Source organism: Sipha flava, unplaced genomic scaffold (assembly GCF_003268045.1).
Source record: "Sipha flava isolate LNK unplaced genomic scaffold, YSA_version1 105_pilon_pilon, whole genome shotgun sequence".
NCBI classification, from domain to species: domain Eukaryota; kingdom Metazoa; phylum Arthropoda; class Insecta; order Hemiptera; family Aphididae; genus Sipha; species Sipha flava.
This window is the reverse complement of record NW_020271719.1, coordinates 498524-519408: the sequence shown is the minus strand read 5'-3', so window position 1 is coordinate 519408 and position 20885 is coordinate 498524. Positions and strand designations below refer to the sequence as shown.

General features: G+C 30.6%; 1 protein-coding gene across 2 annotated transcripts in view; it reads left to right on the top strand.

Moving 5' to 3' along the window:
• The window catches only part of LOC112684407 (protein split ends), a 51238-nt gene extending 30459 nt beyond the window's left edge, over positions 1-20779 (top strand). Inside the window, exons 3-18 of one of the 2 annotated variants that reach the window (XM_025555933.1) lie at positions 6257-6448; positions 7743-7925; positions 8001-8177; positions 8242-8390; positions 8461-8686; positions 8965-9091; positions 9151-9453; positions 10033-16216; positions 16305-16603; positions 16670-17046; positions 17497-18253; positions 18324-18546; positions 18613-18830; positions 18957-19148; positions 19240-19398; positions 20552-20779. In XM_025555933.1, the coding sequence (XP_025411718.1) occupies positions 6257-6448; positions 7743-7925; positions 8001-8177; positions 8242-8390; positions 8461-8686; positions 8965-9091; positions 9151-9453; positions 10033-16216; positions 16305-16603; positions 16670-17046; positions 17497-18253; positions 18324-18546; positions 18613-18830; positions 18957-19148; positions 19240-19398; positions 20552-20680 (9895 nt within the window). In that variant the 3' untranslated portion in view covers positions 20681-20779. Of the gene's footprint in view, positions 1-6256; positions 6449-7547; positions 7662-7742; positions 7926-8000; positions 8178-8241; positions 8391-8460; positions 8687-8964; positions 9092-9150; positions 9454-10032; positions 16217-16304; positions 16604-16669; positions 17047-17496; positions 18254-18323; positions 18547-18612; positions 18831-18956; positions 19149-19239; positions 19399-20551 lie in introns of those variants that run through there. The other variant, XM_025555944.1, reaches the window with a different exon arrangement.
• Positions 20780-20885: the final 106 nt, after the last annotated feature.

The following is a 20885-nucleotide window of genomic DNA, read 5'->3' as shown; positions in this document are numbered from 1 at the left end:
ACTACTACTACTACTACTACTACTACTACTACTACTACTACTACTACGTGTTAAGTTTCTACGTAAATATATTTTTACATTATTTTTCCTTGTATAATTGCGAGTAAACTTAAATTTTAGATTTTACTGCACTAACATATTATTTAATTTATCGTTAATATTGATAACATAAATAATTCAATTATTAAAGTACGATCGAAGAAAAACTGTAAAATTAAAATGTTGACTGTTATGGAAAATTATAATTTAAAATATAAGTGTAATTATAAAACATTCATATTTATACGTAGGACGTCCTTGTTATTTTTGCATCAGCCTCCAGTTATAAACTGATTGAACGTCATTCGTGTGCAATACTTTTCTATACTACTTCTATTAGTGTACGACTGCAGTTATGTTATGTAGTCTGCATCATTTAATATTAAATATTTTCAAATATTTTCAAGTTATGGCTTAATATAAAATATTTTTCTAATAACATAGTGTAAAACAAATGTGTATGTATGTATGTATAATGCATACATATTATAATAAATTATAAAGCGTATTTAACTAGGTATTTTATTATAATACATAAATTAAAATTATTTTTCGTCTTCTATTAGTTTTAAACGAATTACTGAAGTGAGTGCCGCTGCCTTACGAATAAATTATTATTCTAGACGTAATGGTGCACTGCATCTCGATTGTTCTACAAAAATGATTTAATTCACAAATATATAAAAATTATTAACCAATTATAATTAATGATCACCAAGCAATAGCGTGATGACTGGCTCACAACAGTGGTCATTATTTTCTATATATTTAGGTTAGCTGAAGATAAGTTCAAAGTTTTTAAACAAAATATTAAAGTTCATGTATAATATGTATTATTTTTGTAAATCAGGTATTCAAATATCATATTTACAAATCACATGTTCCATGATAAAATACAAATACCCTACATGTATTATAATATTGTAAACAACTGTTTTCACTTAATATTATATATTTATTATAGCATGGCTTTTATGCAAACTGTTTCATCCAACGATACGTAAAAAGTGTACAAGAAGGGATATTTTCTAGGAACAATGGATCTCGTGTGAAAATATTTTTTTTTAATCCTTTATATAGTATATATTCAGAACAACAATACCTAATAAAGACTTAAAAACGAAAAAAATCATTATTTTACTCATAATCTTTATGTACGACATAAATAGTCCCTATTCGTGTCAACACGGGACGAATTTTTAACGTTTTATTTTTTTTAAGGCATTCCTTCGAAAACCCTCTCACCGTCGAATCGACTTGAACATTTTTTTTTTTTTGACTGGTATTAACGCGTCTTTGCTTATCTTTTGCGATGTAATTCCACGTTCCTTTCCAAATTTCACGTGATTCGATCGCATGACCAACGAGGTCAAAATTGTCTCATTATTTTCACAGTTTAATAAAAATATGATGTATGCGGTCGAAACCATCGTGGTTAGATCACGGCGAATCTGTCTTGCACGCTCACATGCGTGTTGTGTGCGCGCACACACACCGCACGCTCTAAAGTCCAGTGAACTCGAGAGAGGAGATTTCCCTATTGCAAAACACACACACACACGACCGTCGTCGCGCTTTCACCTAGCTCTTGTTCCTCGAGACGGTTCGCGCGGCCCGCTGACGTGATCCAATAATATCCATAAAAATATCGAAAACATTCGACGGACGGCGTCGTGATGAAACGGAAAAATCGTTGAAAATACGTGTCGAGATAAACGTCAACGTTGTTTTTGCGTCGTGAATCATCGGCTCGCCCGAGTTGTGTCATTCGTCGTCATGTTTCCGCCACTGCGGCGGCGCACGTTACGCCGGCCCGGCGGTTGTTCCGCGACTGCTGCCGTGAAGCCGCGCTGTCGCACCGAACTAACCGGTAACTGGCGGCGGCGGCGGCGGCGGTGGTCGTCTCGCTGCAGAGACGTTGCCAAACTCATTCGCTTCTCCGTCGGAGGGGGGGAGGCAAGTGATCGGGCGGGGCGCACGGGTTCCGTACACGCCGCCGCGGCTCGCCGAGTTACCCACGTCCATGTCGGCAATGGTGGTGGCGGTGGCGGTGGTGGTGGCGGCGGTTCGTGTGCGCGTATAAGTTTTTATTATTTTTATTATTATTATTTTTTTACGTTTCCCGCGAAACCGCCGGAATCCGCTGCCGTCGCCTACTCCGTTTTGCCTCTCCCCCACGGAAACCCGTCGTCGTGTCCCCCCTCCACCTCCTCCCCGACTCCCACTCCGTTTGACCGATTTATACGAAAACAATGCGTGTTCGCGGCTGCGGCGTCCACCGAACGTCTTCGTATTTATATTTTCTATGTGTGCGCGCGCGTGCGTACGTGTAAGAGTGAAGACCCTCTCCCTCTCTTTTTCTCCCGCCAATCTTGGCGACTAGTTTTTGTTATTCCGCCGTACACAGCCGAGTGGCTTTTGTCCGTGCGTACGACGACGACGACGACGACGACGAGTTCTGTGGTCCCCGAAGAGAGACGATTTTTATTTCATTCATTTTAATTTTTTCTCTTTGTCCCCGCTGCGCTCCGCCGCTGTATCAGTTTCGAGTAACGAGGACGGCCTAATTATCGTTTTATGGTTCGCCGAGTTATAAAAAAAATAATAAATAAATTAAACTTCAATCGCCATGTATTTATATTATTATTATAATTACGTTATATTGTACGTACATCCACCTGCTGCTGCACCGTGTTTTTGTAGTCGTTCTCTGGCGTATTATTTCCCTTGCCATTCCCGTGGAGATTGTGTAGCTAACAACAATAATATTATCGTCTTTACTGTGCGTATATAAATAAATAAATCGATAAAAGTAATTGAGGATGTACATTGTATAACCATCAAGAATTTCCATCGTATACACCCCAGTATATCGTCTTTTAAATCGTAAACTGTGGTTTTCTTTCCTTTTTTTTGGGCCAAGTCCCTTTTTTCCCCTTGCACGTAATTATTTATTTTTACTTTTATATTATATATTACATTGCAATAATAAATTAAAATATTTGATAATCAAACATCTCAAATAACCCTAATGAATCGTTTAATTAAGATCATGTAAAATCGTGGTCAATGATAATAATGCAATACTTAAAAGTTGAAATATTTTTATTATTAGATTTGTTATTTCTAATCGTCTTATTTTTCATTTATAACCTTCGTACTATTAATTATTTTTGGCACTAATCTACGAATTAAAATTAGGGCATACAGTTTTCTTTTTAACAATTAAAAATTAGTTATTTCACAATACCTTGTGATGATTTGACTTTTCATCTCTTAAAGATGTTGTCAAAACTATTTCTCGTAGTAACCCTTGATGCTAGTGCTTGTTACTTGTGTTAATTAGCAAAGTACTATGAAAATTATTATTCTAATATAATAAATAATAAATTATTGCATAAGAATTGAAATACCATATTTATTCAATACTAAAAACCAAATTAATATTTATTATATAATATTATAATTTCTTGTAAATGTCATTTAAATATGACTAATTGGTATAACTATTGATTATAAATATTAAATAATATAGATCGCCCTCTACAGTACAGATAGTCTGCGAAAAGTGTTTATTTATAATTAATAGTATTATGCAATCATTATTTCTCCCTGACGTTCAATATCCGTTGATTTTTTTCTAGAAACGGTAAAATTAAGTGTATCCTATTTTTAGTTGCTCAAATAAGTTTACCATCTAATTAATGTTTTTATTCTTCGACATTCAACTACAAATATGATCTTGATATTTTAAAAAAAAATATGTATAAATCGTCACTTTTTCTTACTAAAGGTTATCATACATAATTTTTAAATGATTATGTGTACAATATATTATATTTATATAAATTGTACGATTAAACTGTTTGAATAATTCAATTTATTACAATTATTGTAATAAAAGTAATGAGAATGTAACCTTCTGCCTTGGTTTTCACATCAGATAATAATATATAAATGCAGTACAGATACAATATATATATATATTATTAATTACCTATTTTTTTTTTTAGTATAAAAGAGTTAGGATAAATAAAAAATTAATTTATTTCTATACGCTTTAGGTTAAGAGGACATATATTATAGTTTACTTATCAATTAATAAATATATTGTCGTAAGTATTAAATACAATTTTATGGTTTTATATAGAATATAAAAATTAAAATGCAGTTTTAATTCGAATTTAGAAAACATATCAACTGGGCTATTTTTTTATGTAACTTAAATGAACATTTTAAAAATAAATAATAAGCAAATACATTTTTATTTATAATAAAATTGATATAAACAATGATTTTTCATAATCCAGATTTTGTAAACCATTTATTTTTAAATCAATTTTTCGCTTTAATTATTTTCGATAAGATTTCTAATAAAAATGATTAAGGTATATTATAATTCAGTTATAAATACATAATGGTTTTTAGTACTTTTCTTTTTTTATCATATTACTATTAAAAAATAATATTTTAATGCAAATAGAAAAATTTTAATTTTGTTATATTTTTAATTAATAGGTAAATGAAGCAAAATGCTCGTATTTATTAGTATATCAACGTTGTAAATTACATACTAAATTAAAATGTTTTGAGCGAACAAACGCCGAAACGCGTGGTCAAATATTTTAATGTTTAAGAATTTATAGGTAAATTCTAAAAATGCTCTAAAAACAGGAAAATATACCCTAAAAATTCATATAAAATTAAATTTGTCATAAAATGCAAAATAAAAACTACATTAAATTAATTAGTATCACTTGAAACACATTTTCTGCTTACGGACCTAAGTGTTTAGACATGAGGAAAAAAGATATATTTCCATCAAAATCTTACCCCTAATAATGTTCATACTTATGAAAACATTATTCTTAAAATATTCAACATTTATACTAATCTCCTAAAATACAGTTGAGTCGTTTTTGTTTTTAATCTATACAGAAATTTAAAAAATGCATTGTAGCTAAACAAAAATTACAAATCGATAAATTATATATTTTTTATGACATTAACGCGTTATTATGTTGAACTGAAATAAGAGTAAATGTATGCATAAGAAAATTAAAATGTATTCTACCAATATATTTTCTACTATATACAGAGTTACACTAATCTACATTTAAGGACATTCAATAATTTATGTTAGACCTTGAATGAATTTATAACAAAAATAATAAATTATAATGATGTGCAACAATTATTAATAATTAAACATAATTTAATGTTATCTATGTAGGTGTTTGTTTTGGTTTTGGTTTTAATTTGTTTATTACGTCACGAGTTTTTTTAATCCTTCATGTTTTGTATAATTTTTTTTTTTTATGTACAATTTGAATAGAACATAGGTGGATTTTTTATTTCAACTGTTCAAAACATTGTTGCATTACAATATTGCTTCATGAGGGTTGTTCTCCATTGTAATTTATCGTATTATGTAATATATAAAATAATTTTAACTAACCTTCGTTGCATAATCAATAGGGATCGTCTGTTATTTGTGTGAATACAATTTGTTCTAAGACTATATGTTATCACAGTGGTCTGTTTCCATCGATATCTTCAAACGTAAAGAATTATTGTTGTATAACTGAACTCTTTATTTTTCTGCAATTATATTGTCTGCCTCCTCGTATATATTTAAACAAAATTGCTTCTTGGCGTTTAATATATTTTACAAACATAAAATAATTTACAAATATTCATTATATTATTATTCATATGTATCTAATTAAATCGTAAATACTATCTACAATATTAAACATTATTATGATTTATTTTAAACAATCATCATAATTGATAAATATTGAATATTTTATTGTAACTTACACACATCATAGTTGTTAGGTTATGTAAGATTAAGTTTTAAGTATAATATAGTTATAATTTATAAACAAAAAACTATTTTGCATAGTATACATTAATTATTTATTCAAAATATGATATTAATTTAGACAACATAGCTGTGTTGTACATGTTTTTAAAAGAACTGTTCAATTAATCTAGTTATTTAGTTTAATTTATAAACTTATTATAATACCAATCATATACATACATTTTGTATGAATGAGATTATTTTTTTTGCGTACCCATTTTTGATATTAATTTTATTAACCTACTGACTTTTGTTTAAAAATAACATAAGATATTACTTGTGGTGGAATCCTTAGTATTTTATTTTTTTTAAATGTACATATGTGTAACCTTTGGTATTTTTTCTTAGGTCTCCTTTAGAGGAACTCAGCAGCTTTGAACGCTCTAGTCATTTTTACGATCGTGAACGAGAGACTAGCTACCGCGGCCGACCGCCTGCTGCCGGCTATCACGTTGTATCGCCGATTCAAGGATCGCCTGACCCTCTCCGAACCCGACCTCGTGACAGGGCTGTCTTCAGGGCATACCCGGCGCTTGAAAGGTAATTATCATCATAGTTTTGGGCTTGAGAAATGGAAGTAGCTAAGAGGTAATAATTTTAGATTCAGAACGCACAATGAAAGTAGATGATATTTGGATTATTAAACGCTTTCTGGTGGTAAAATCATATTTTTTACTTGAAGTACTTGGGAAGTATTTAAAAGTTTTGATACATGACGTTTTTCACTTTTAATATTCACATTCAGAAGTTATGAATTATGATAACATTTTAATAATAATTCCGATAAAATAAAAGGTCACTCCAACAATTGAGTATTATTTTTGTCTCTAGCAAACCAAATAATAATTCTAAAATAGTCGGCTATAATTTCTGTTGCTATTACACAATTTTTTTAAAATAATTTAACTAAGATTAAATACTGCAAATAAAATACACATTTTTTACTGATAAATGTTTAATATTCAAATCATAATAAAAAATCTTATTAGTATATTACTATTTCCTTGTATCAAACCGTTTTAAATCATTCGTTATGCTAATCATCCATTAATTTAAATATATTATACTAACCGAAATACTTTATAAATGTGTAAGTATAAATAATGTAACTACATAAATTGATCATTGTTCTATTTAAATTGGACTTATGATTATTAAAATGCCTTGTAATATCTAGTGTTAAATTTTAGCCTTGTATTAGCTTTTTTAGGAAGTTCAGATATAGTTATTTTTTAGTTTAGATATATTTGTATACTTATTTGATTATGTTTATAATCATTTTAATAGTTTTTAAATAATTATTGAAAACTAATGATTTAAATATTAGTGTAATTTTAGTGTGTAATAATTATGGGGGATATCCAATTTTTCCCAGCGTTTATGGACGACCGACTGTCACTGTGGCATAGCAGTATTGATTTGTTAGTGTTTACGACGCGAGCGATAGCAGAATGGGCGTGAGGGTGGAAGGGAGCAAAGTCCTGGCTCTTGCAACCCCATTAGTATTCCAACAGTTCCCTGGGGTTCTTTGGACGCTATTGCCGTGCGTGCGCTTGCCAACATGGTCATTTTTCGATATTTTCTTTTTTAAGTTATTTTAAATATTTATTAATATTTTAGTTATTTCGTAAACTAAAAATATATTCACAATTAGTACTTTGTTAATATCCAAGTTTATTATGTCGTTAATAATTTATTAACTTTTGTGATGTGAACATGTTACATAATACATATTTTTCACCATGCATGTTTCGTGGGTAGATTTTTAACAGTGAAATAGCAACAGGTTTATATTGTTGTCGTCAAACATAATATATTTATGTTTGTTTTATAGCGTTGTCACTACTTCCAGAGGTCACCATCACCGTGTTGGCAGCTGGGCTTATGAAGCCAATAATTCTAGGTTCGCTCACCACATAAGTAGTTGTAGTTCACCAGATTTATCATATTCGGAGGATAGGCGGGTGGAACCACCTTTAATTATTGTCCGAAATAAACCACATATAAAACCCCCAAGGTATGTTAACTAATTATATTATTGTTTTATTCTCATTTAAATGCAATTTGTATTAAATGCGTTTCCTTTATATAGTGAACCCAGGAGTGAGGAGGATCGTTCTGGATCACCTTCAAGCTCTAGTTCGACTGTAAGTCAATCAGGGGCAAGTAGTTCATGTAGTTCGTCCTCATCACCTAGCCCTATACCACAGCTGCCACGAAGCCCTAGTCCAGGTCCCGCATTATCTGATAAGTCTTCTTCAAGCCATAGGTAATTATTATTATTATTATTATTATTAACTATGCAACTTTTTTCATTTCTTCGGTTTTTTTAGCCTTCATGGTAGCTCGAAGAGCAGCACTGTTCCGTCCCACGCCAATTGTGCGCAGTTACCGAACTCAGATAGCCAAACATCGCTCTCAGCGTTTGAACAACAAAGGCATAACGCTATTTGTATAAAAAATCTACCTTCAAGATCTAGTGGTAAGTTCGCTGTTATTTTTTATTTATTTCATTCAATAATTTATTAATTAATTATTTATTAATTTTTTAGATACTAGTCTTAAAGACGGTTTATATCACGAGTACAAACGACACGGCAAAGTGACGTGCGTAAAAGTGGTGGGCCAAGGGAGCGATAGGTACGCCTTGGTATTCTTTAAAAAGACTGAAGATGTGGATAAAGCGTTGCAAGTGTCTCATGACAAATCATTTTTTGGTACTAAAATCGAAGTTTCTGCATACCAGGGGCACAAGGATGTGGACGACAATGAAAGCAGGTAATGTATCTTAATTATTTATTTATTTACTTATAGAGGTTATTATTTTTCTACTTGTACCATTAATTTTTAATATAGACTATTTTATTTTGTAAAATTTAATTTCAAATTATTATATAATCGTTAAATTAAAATTTATTTTTCTTAATAGAAATTATTTAAGTTAAGAAGATCAAATAATTAATGTTATATATATTTTTATACATATGTACATTATTGTACATTCATTTTTTTTTTAAAAAAATAATTAATTTAAATTAAAATATATTTAACTTTAGGCCGATTGAAACAGACGTGGATGAGTTCCATTCCAAGGCAACAAGAACTCTCTTCATCGGTAACCTAAATAGTAATACAGTTGCTGCTGAAGTTAGGAAAAATTTTGAAACATTTGGTGAAATCATTGTGAGTGATTTTTTAAATTAAGGTTTGAATTATATTTTATATTATGTATTCTTTCATAGGAAATTGATATAAAAAAAGGAAATAACATCAATGGCAGTACAACTGGAACATATGCATTTGTCCAGTACATTGATATATCTAGTGTAGTAAAAGCTATGCGAACTATGGATGGTGAGTTTTTGCAAGGAAGTCGTATAAATCTAGGGTTTGGAAAATCCCTGGCAACTACATGTGTTTGGATTGATGGTGTTGCTGAATCTGTCAGTGAAAAATATCTGGCATCTCATTTCAATCAATTTGGCAGTGTAACTCACTGTGTAATTGACCGATCGCGAGAACATGCTTTGGTGTTTTTTCAACAGGTACAGCATTATATTAATTTTATAGATAACATCCTTAGATATCTATTGTTTTATAAAAAATGTATTTATAAATAAATATTAGGGAAAAATAGTTATTAAACAAATAAAATATCTCTATTTAGCCTTACAGTTACTGTTTGTTTTATTTATCTATCCTTTATACTATAAATATACACTTTTTCAGACTTTTTTTTCTATACACAAACATTTATTTTATAAAACAAAAATACTGTAATTTATACATCATCAAGACTTCTTCTCTATTTTACTTTAAATTTTTTGAAGTTATTTTAATTTAGGATGTCTATTAAAAAATGAACAAGCATACTTTTTTAAAATGTCTATCATTTATCATTGAATCGAAATAATAAAATTTTTAAACATAAAATATACCAGCTAAGACGAATAAAATAGTTTTATAAATGTGATGCTATTGTTTTATTTATATTACTTATTTTATATTTTTCTTTTAATGGATTTCTACTATATATGTATTGTTGAATGAAATTCATGGTCTTAAATAATAATAAAAAAAAACCAATTTATGTTTTTAATTTTAATTTTTAATTTAATTTTTAGATAACACATGCACAGTTAGCTGTTACTCAAATGCGTGGTTCCATTATGAAAGGTCGGAGACTTCAAGTTGATTTTGCATCTAGAGAATGTCAACAAGGATTCTACGAACACTTAGATAAGACATCTAGTGAATCTAGTCCTAGATTCACTAGTCAGCAACACGATAACACTGCTCAACTATCTCCTGGTAGTACAAATGGTGTTGCTATTCGTGGTTTTGAAACTCCATCATCGTCTTGCAGCAGTGCAGCTGGTGACAAAAGTTATCCTAGGAATCCTGATGAACCCCGTAATAGTACAGTTTCTGTTCCTAACCCTCAAGACATGCATAACTTGCAAAAAGAACGGGTTTCCCTACTGGAACAACTCGAAGATTGCAACAGCTCTGGTGATGAAATTCTGAATGATTCATCAAAAGCACAGCAAGTTAAAAGCCGCTCGAGCACACCTATAAGTGACGAACGCCCACCGGAGAGTCTCACGCCTCCGACACAAGTTCCTAGATCTCATGTACCGATCTCGTTGCCGTTGCCCAGATTTGCTGTGCACGTCTCTAATCCTCTGCTCAGCCCACCATTAAGCTCTCCTAGGAGACCGCAGTCATCCAATTCTGATGATTCTCAAGCCTCTGATCCTGGTGCACCAGGTCTTGAAGAAAGGTTAAGAAGTCTCGATGAAAAATATGAACAGTGGAGTGGTTCTAGAACAAGTGTTCTAAAACTTGATACATCTGTTCGACTTCGATCTAGATACAAATTGTTAGACACTGTTGATAAACTAGAACCATCAGATATTGTCAAGTCTGTACTTGCAAAACCAAGTGTTTTTGATGAAGATACTAAAAGACTTGAAAATTTTTCTGACAAATATATACCTAAAGAATTTGTTCCATCTAGAACAAGTCCTAACTTACAGAACTTTCGACAACAACAAATTGGCTCATTTTCGCCATTAACGCCATCAAGTAGTGGATCATCAAAATCTCCACCAGCTTCATCCCCTGCTGCTGTTAAAACTCAATATTCATTTCCAAGTCATCCTCAACCTTTACCAGTTACACAAAATTGTAGGACTTCTCCAACAGAAATTCGATTGACAACAGCTGATCCTAGGCTAATTGACCCTAGGTTAGCTGATCCTAGACTATCAGCTGATTCAAGAGGATCCTTTTTAACTAAACAAAATATTTGCACTATAAATGATAACAGATATATACCTGATATATTAAATACAAAGGATCCTAGGCATCCTATACATAAAGATGCAGAGATAAAAGATGGTCCAGAAGCATTTTATAGAAGTAAAATCCGTGATGAATACACTAAAAACTGGTTACACACATTTGAACGTAAAGATAACGAACCAACCTATAGGTTAGTTGATACATTTGACCGTCGGAGGTTTAGTGACTACAGAAAAGAAGAAGATGAAAAATTAAAAATTGATCAAATAAATAAACAGAAACTTTTGGATGGTTTTATTATAAAAAGAAAAACTTCAATGGAAACAATAGTTCATCCTAGTCCGTTCTTTGTTGGTGTTCAAGAAAAACCAAAAAATATTGATGACACTAAAAAACTATCTGATCTTAAAAAAATTGAAGAAATCCCTAAACGAGAAGAACGTATAGAGATGAAAAGAGCAGCTGAGGAAATTAAACCTCCAGAACCACCTCCAACAGTAAATAGTGTTGAAGAAGAAAAAATAGATTTCATTACTAATGAGAATACTATTGCAAATATTTTATTATCTTCTATTGAAAATTTACATAGGAAGACTGAAACTGAAGAAACTAGAAGTAAAGTTGACAGAGCTAATTCCAACGAATCAGTTAGTAAACATCTAGATACTGAGAAAAAGAAAGAAATAGTTAGTGAATCGACAAAGAAAAAAGAACATGAAAGAAAAAAATCTATTGATTTTGAACATCCCAAAAACAAAGAAAAGAAAGACCATGAATCCAAGAAGATTTTGAACTCTACTAAATTAAAGGAATGCGAAAACGGCAAAAGTAAGGAACTTGAGTTTAACATGTTTGAAATAAATCGAATCAACAACAAAAAAAAAGAAGAGCTTTCAATAAATGGTAAAACAAAAGATAATGAAAAAAAGAAAGATTTACTGAAATCAGATAAAAAACCTGAATCTAAAAAAGAAGATAAGAAAAAAGATGTTATTAAAGAGACCGACAAAAAAGATGATGTTGACAAAGTGAAAGATAAAAAGAAAGACAAACGTGATAAAGATTTTCCTAAGCACAAAGAAAGAAAAAAGAGTTTGGATGAAAATAATAAACACAAACATGAAAACAGTAAAAGATCAAAAGAACATTATAAAAGCAAAGAAGAAGAAAAGGTTCATCAAACTGTCACATCTGATTTGGATGTAAAGTTTAATGATGACAAAGAGTCCAAAAAAGACAAACGAATTGATAGAAATAGTATCAGTAGTAATAGCTCAACTGGACGTTCAACTAAAAGAAGAATGAGTGATAGCTCAGAAAACCTTGATGATTCTAAAAGATCAAAAATGGATATTAAGAATATTAAAGATAAAAATCATAAAAAATCTAATGAAAAACATATTTCCTTTATTTCTAAAATTTTGGATGGTAAAAATAAAGAACAGAAAAAAGATCATCACGATAAAAAGATTGAAAAGAAAAAGGAAGAAAGGAAAGTTATCAAAACTCCAAATCAAACAGAAACTGAAGATGATGATGAAGATGAAGAAGCTAGAGAAAGAAGAAAAAATCATTCTATATTTGAAGTTGTATTAGATGAACCTTATGTTTCAATGTATGATAAAGTTAAAGCTAGATCAACCAAAAATATGCAAAAACAAGAGGAGGAGAAACGTCAAGAAAAACTTAAAGAGAAATTTAGCCAGTTGAAGCAAAGTAGAGCAAAAAGAGAAGAAAAGAAGCGATCTACATCTTATGATGGAGATTCTGATTCAGATTGTGGTGTAAGACGTTCTTCTAAATTGCTCATCACTAGCTCAGATGATGATGACGACTATTTTCATCGTAAAAATCAAAGACCTGTTTCTGATTCATCTGAAAATGAGAGACCAAAAATTCAAAGAACAGTATCTGATCTTTATGAAAGTAATAAGATAAAAAATCAAAGAAGGTCTGTTTCATATGAAAATGAAAGATTAAAAACTCAAAGAGTTGTATCAGATTCTTCTGAAAATGAAAAGTTTAAACAAATACCTAAATTTAAATCTAGAATACAATCTGAGTGTAGTGATAGTGATGATCATTTTGTTCGTAAAAGTGAATTCACTTTTGACCGAATACAAAATGATGCTGGTGTTCAAGGATTTAATGGACACCAAAAAAAGAAAAAACAAAAGAAACAGAAGAATGAATATTCAAGAAAATCAATTGATATTAATGGATCTGATAGTAATCACCGACCAATCAAAGAGAAAAAGAAAAAACATTCTATTAGTCATAAATCTAATATTAATGAAAGAATGCAAGATATATTTGGATCCTTATCTGATGAAGATAATGAAAAAACAATTGTTAACAAATGGAGTGTATCTGATGTTTTTGGAACTGATTCTGATACTGAACACGAACGAAAAGAAAATAAACCAAAAATGGATGTTAAAAAGTTTAATGACTTTGGTAAGGATGTGTTAAAGTCACTTTCACATAATGTTGATGAAGTAGCTCGAAAGAAAAAGAAAAGAAAGAAAGATAAAGAAAGAAACAAAGAGGACCGAAAAGAAGAAAGAAGAGAAGAACGAAGAGATGAACATAAGGAAGAAAGAAAAAGTGATCGTCGAGAAGATCGAAAAGAGATACATCTAGATCGTAAAGAAGAACGAAAAGAAGACAGAAAAGACGAATCAAGAAGAGAAGAAAGAAAAGATGAACAACGGAGAGAAGAACGTAAAGAAGAACAGCGTAGAGAAGAATTGCGTAGAGAAGAATTGCGTAAAGAAGAACAGCGTAAAGAAGAACTGCGTAAAGAAGAACAACGTAAAGAAGAACAACGTAAAGAAGAACTACGTAAAGAAGAATCACGTAAAGAAGAATTGCGTAAAGAAGAACTGCGTAAAGAAGAACTGCGTAAAGAAGAACTGCGTAAAGAAGAACTACGTAAAGAAGAACTACGTAAAGAAGAATTGTGTAAAATAGAGCATCGAAAAGATGAAAGAAAAGTAGAAGCTAGAGAAGAAATTAAGAATGATAGAAAAGAATTAAAAAGTGAAAGATTAGTAAGTGTTGCCAATGAAGAAAAAAAAGGGATTAAAGAAATAAATAGTGAAAGATTAATAAATATAGCGCATAATGAAAGAAAGGTATCAAAAGAAATAAAAAATGAACGATTAGTAAATACAACACATGAAGAAAAAAAAGTGTCTAGAGAATCGAAGAATTATGGAGAAATAAAAGTAATGGATAATCTTCAAGGAATTATTGAGTCAAAGAAAAAGTCTAAAGAATTTGTTGCCAATAATGTTAATGCAATCACTCCAAACAGAGATGTATTTTCTACATTTTTCGATTTTGATGACTCTAAAGGTGCAGAAGATGAGACAATTACTATATTTAAAGGTGATGATGACACTGTTAAAACTGAAGTATTGTTTCGAAAAGTTGATGAGAAAGAAGAACTATTATTTCGACCTATTAATAAATTTGAACCAATTAAAAGAGAAATTATTGGTTTTGGATCTCATATGGATGATGAAACTGCTGTAAAAAGTATTTCTGAAACACTTGAACCTTCAATAGAAGAAGCTGATCCTGTTGAAATTACTTCTCCTGAAGAAAAGTCAACACCAGTAATTTCTCAAGAGGAAACTGAAGGAGCTGTTGCAGCATTATTGGAAGCTTCATTTGGTCAAGATTTCTGTGATTCTTCGTATTCTGATAGATCAGCAAAACCTGATACTCCTGTTTCAGACAGTGAACTTAGAATCGACACTGATGATGAAGATAGCGCAGATTCAATAATTGATGAATGTAAGAATGATATTACTGATTCTTCAGATATTTCAATCAACATTAGTAAAATTGATGAAGATTTTGAAAAAATAGATAAAAAAGAAATAGTTGTCTGTACTGAAAAAATAATAGTAGAACCTGAAAAAGAAAACGAGACTAAATCTATTAAAAAACCACAGTTGCCTGAACTTCAACAGGAATTGCCAATGCCTGAACCTGACACAAAACCACAATCACCTTTAAGTCATAATTTTAGATTACCACAAATGGTCATTCAACCATTGAATATTAGTTATACTAAACCGTTAACAGAAATAAAACCACCTTTATTATCATCTCAAGAAATCCCTGAGGTAGTTGTTGAAAATATTTCAAAACCTGAGCCTAAGACTGATGATCATGTTTCTGTTGTAAAATATTCAACTACTCATATGCCAACTGTAATATGCCAAGAACAATCTGTTATATCATGTGCACCAATTACATTACCTAAACAAGAATTTAGTCAACCGTCCGTTTTACAACACACTAAAGATACTCAAATTATACAAAGCTGTATTGTTTCACCCCCAATTATTTTACCTGAAGTTGATAAGCCAAGTTTTGATACTAAAGAAGAAACAATTGTGGAACAACAGGTGGTTGTTGATGAACCAAAAGTCGCCGAAGAATCGTCATCTAATCAGGCGTCCACAATAACATTTGCTAAAAAGTCAATAGTTTATGAAGATAAATCAGAACCTGAAGAAATCTTATCTCTAGCTACAAAACATGAAAAACAACCTGTATATGCTACAACACTTATGGTACCTGCTGAAAATGAAGATAAGTCAATGCCTAAACATCCTAAAGCAAAAGGTCTTGAACGTATTGTTGAACAGATAAATGAAAAAATGAGAGCTAAAGCGAATGAATCTGCATTAAATTTAACAAAAGAACCTAGAATGATGCCATTAAAAAAAGCTATAGTTGCAAAAGATAAAGATGAAAATAGAACTGATAGTAAAGTTGATATTTTGGAAGTTAAGTCTAAGATGGTTGAAATGGAATCTCCTGAAGATTTAGTTGTAGCTCCATTGACACCAAAAGTTGAAGACAAAAATGAAGTTTTTGCTAGTCCTGGTGAAAGTAGTTGCGAACCAAAAGAATTGGATACTGCAAGAATAAAAAAGGATGATGAGTTTACAAAAGATATGTCAAAAATTATTGATAAAGGTAAAATTAAAAAATTTTTAATACAATTATTTTGATGTAATTTATTATTATTTGTGTAGATTTTATTATTTCTATTTCTTTTTTTTAGATTCATCTGTTAGAGGAAGACGGAGATGTGGTAGAGGGCGTGGAACTCGTGGAGCCCCAACTATAGTGACTCCAAGAAGAACTCGACAAAATATCATAACTCCAAATATGCCTCAACATAGCACTTTAACGGATGTATATGAATTCACAGATGAAGATGAAAAAGTCAGCCAAAAGTATAGTAAATCTCCAGAACCCCCTGTAACTAGTGTTATGCCAACTGTTGTTTCATTATCTCCACCAGCTGGTGCTTTAGTAGTGAGCACTTCTCCACTGACAAGAAAATCTAGAAGGCTACAGGTAAATTAGTTAAATTTAGTTAGTTGATACTCATTTATTTTTACACGTGTATGTATTTTTATTTAGGAAAAAGATGGAAGTAAGAGTACTTTAGAAGAAACAATTGATGAAGTTGCTCGTGGCCCTTGTACTCGACGCACCACACGTTCTAAACCCTTAGCAATACCTTTACTAAGCTTAGAAACATCTCCAAGAAAAAATAAACAAATTAATGGAAAAAAATTGAAAGCTGAGTCCCCTCAACCAACATCTAAAACAGAAATTATTGATACGACTTCATCTAATGAACTAAATGATGATAAAAATTTGCTGTCAACATCGTCTTCATCATCGACTACCTCTGAAACAACGACGTTAATTGATCCAGTTAGTGGTCTTCTTATTCCTATGCAAGAATCTGAAGAAGGTCAATATGTTCCAATTGATGACCGTGATGATAATAGGTAAACATTTTTATACGTTAAATGAAATGAATAATTTATTTATTTAGTATGTAAATGTATCAAAAATAACATATCCAACAAATATCTATAATTCCTACTTATTTTTTAAATTTCTATTTTTAAATTATTATTTTTTTTTTTAAACATTTTTAGAAAAACTATATAAAATTTAAAAAAATATCGCACATTTCTTACTTTTGAAATCCTAATTCAAATATTATTCAAGAGGAATAATTTTGTTCCTACTGTTGTGTGCATAAAATCTCATTCTATATACAATATTAACATTTTAAAACATATACCTCTTAATATAGATTTATTAGATTCAAATAAGTAATTCACTAAATTCACTAAATTATTTAGTACTATAACTGATTAAATTTTATTTTATTGGAAATAATTTTTAGAATGTGATGGTTCGTTATATAATATTTATTTTATTTTTTACAGAAATCGAAGATCTTCATCTGATGAACCACCTGAGAAGAGAGCTCGCCTTGAAAAACTCCCTGTTCCATCAATATCAGTGTCTAAAAATAGTACTACTATTCCAGCTTTGGCAGTTACACCAAATAATATCCTTCCAGCCACGACTACAACATACGCAGTCACTCCTGGAATGTCAAATGTTGCTAAGACACCTTGTGTAATGACAACTGCTAATACTGCACCTGTTGGACTTGTTAAACCTAATATTACAGCTTCTGTGATTGCTCCTACAAATGTTCTAAAATCAACTGCTGTTATGGCTCCTTCACCACCACCACTTAAAACCCAATCAACAACTCTCAATAAAGTAACTCAACCTATAATTAGTCAGCAACCAATTTGCAAGCCTTCAACTCCAATTTCTTCAATGCAACCACCAGTCAAATCTCATTTAAATGCTATAAGTCGTACACCACCATTGCCAAAATTGTTATCTCCTAAAGGACACATTGTACAAGCATATACATCACAATCAATGGAAGCGATTAATCAGAATTCAGTATTACGTCCTCCGACACCTCAACCATCACTACCATTACAACCATTATTAGTACATACACCTGGTATAATGAGCCCTCCTTCAAGAGTTGCCTTGCACTCTCCATCATCGAGGGGTGTATTAAGTCCACCTAGAGGATTATTAAGTCCGCCATCTAGAGCTGTACCACCATCACCACAGCCAACTCCAATTGCACACAACTCATCAACTGTACCTGATGTAAATATTAAAATTATTAATATGTTTAATCATATTATTTATATTGATAAATAATATTTTTTTATTTTAGATTATTTGTCCAAAAGGATTTGATCCTTCTAAAATGGAAAATTCAAGATGCATTGTTATGAGAAGTCCACCACCTCTTGTGTTATCAGGTCAATCAATGGCATTTGAGGCAGGCATTGATTCTGTACCGATAAATATGGTTCCTGCTCATCATTATATTCATCCACAACTTATTTATCATCCACAATATGTCAGAGATCCTATGGGAGCCTTTATTCCACCGAGTAAGATAATTATTGGCTCTTAATATGTTAAAGATTTTAATTATTTTACTAAATTTCATCTTATAGGGAACTTGAAAGTGGTACCAGAAGTTGAAGAAAATATTCCACCATTAGAATTACACAATAGGCTTCCTGATGAATGTATCACTGATAGATTACAACATCTTAGTGAAGCGCAACAATATATAAATGCCCAACAAGTGGCTCATCCAATTGGTAGTCTTCCATATGGGCAAGTAGCGCCAATTAACTATGGTTATCGACCCATAAATTCCATATTAAAGGTAAATAACAATTATTATATATTTATATACATAGATCAGTGATTATTTCCTAAGTTATCTGATGTATTAAAAATAAAATCAATGAACATTGTAATCAAATTAAATTTAAATAATATTATATTACAGAACTATCCTATTTACTGGCAAGGAACATTGGCATTAAAGAATGACAAAGCACTTGTAGAAATGCATTATTTATTTGGAAATGCAGCTGTTGCTGAACATTCATTGCAGCGTAATATTGATGGGGAATTGAAGTTATCACAACGTATGAGATTAGAACAAACACAATTAGATGGTGTTTCACGCAAAATGCAGGTAAGAGGCATAAACAAATTTAAAGAAAATGTTCAATACATACTTATATTTTTTAAAAATTGGATTAAATAATTGTTTAAATTTATATCAGATTGAAGACGAATGTTGTGTGTTGATTGCTGTGCCAATTGGTATGAGTGAAGAAGAATGGAGTCAACAAAGCTGTACATTGCATAATGGTTTCATTACTTATTTACAACAAAAACAAGCTGCAGGAATTATTAATATCACAGCACCTGGAAGCACACAGGTATTTAAATTAATACTAAGGAATTATTAAAAAAAATTTTAGTATTTTAATAATTATAAATTATGTTTAGTCAAATGAATCATTGTGTATTTTTAATATAACAATATTACTTATTTAAAATTAAAATATTATGACCTCTAATATTTAGGATTAGATTATGGATGTAAGTTTTATATGCTACACATATTATTTAATATTTAAAAATGAACAATCTCATTTTTCCTATGTCCCATTATTTAAAATCATTTAAGTTCCAAATTGGGTTTCCAAATGTCCAAACTCAAAATGGAAAATGTTTAATTTTTAACAGGCAGGACCTGAGCTGCCACAAGCAATTCTCTCCATCTTTCCCTGTCCAATGCCAGGTCAACTGTCACATTTCTTCCCAAAATCTTGATATCTTTCTCTACCTCATCTTTCCACCTCGTTCGTGGTCTGCCTATCGGTCTTTTTTTATGTATGATCTCCGTTAGTACTTTTCTTATGATGTCATTATTAGCTCTCCATACATGTCCAAACCATTCCACTCTCTTAAATTTGTATACGATGAAATATTGGGTTTTTAATATAGTCTGTATAGGTCGTCATTCTTTCTTCTCTCGAAAAATCCTAACTCTATATTATATATTAGGCCAAAAATGTTTCTAAGTACCTTTTGTTCGAATATTGCCAATCTGTTGTCATCACCTCTCATTGAGGACCATGTCTCACATGCATATGTGATTACTGGTCTTAGATAGCTTGTGTAGAGCAGAGTTTTTGATTTTCTTGACAGTAATTTGGACTTAAGTAGCTTACTTATACTATGATAGCACCGGTTCCCACTAGCTATTCTTTCACTTATTTCTCGGTGCTTGTAATTTTTACTATTTATATTCACTCCTAGGTACTTAAAATTTTCATGTTTTAACATATTTATGTTGCATAAATATTTATTCATCAAAATCCGAGTTATTTTAATGGTTTACAAGTATATTTTTGAAATTATTTTAATACTATAGCCTTTGACTCACAACCTTAAAGGTATAACTTATACTCCTTAAGTCATATCACTGTTATATTATGTGTTTACTTATAGATAATCATATATTATGAAAATATTTACATTTTAAAAATGTATATTTGACTAAATTATTTATAAAATTTGTTTCAGAATGCTTATATAGTGCACATGTTTCCGCCATGCGACTACATTAATAGCGTCCTAGCTACAGTTCATCCTACAATGGTGAAACAGATAGCATCCATGGCTCATTTGATAATTGTCATAGCCACCGTGTAAATATTCTATAATGAGTACAAATTTCATATTTCTTCTAGCACATTAGGTGCACAAAGTATATATCTATATATATTATATTAAAAAAAATAAAAATAAAAAAAATCATTAAAGAATGATAATTGTTAACAATTTTTATTATTATTATTATAATTATTATAATTATTATTATTATTATTATTATTATTATTATTATTATTATTATTAT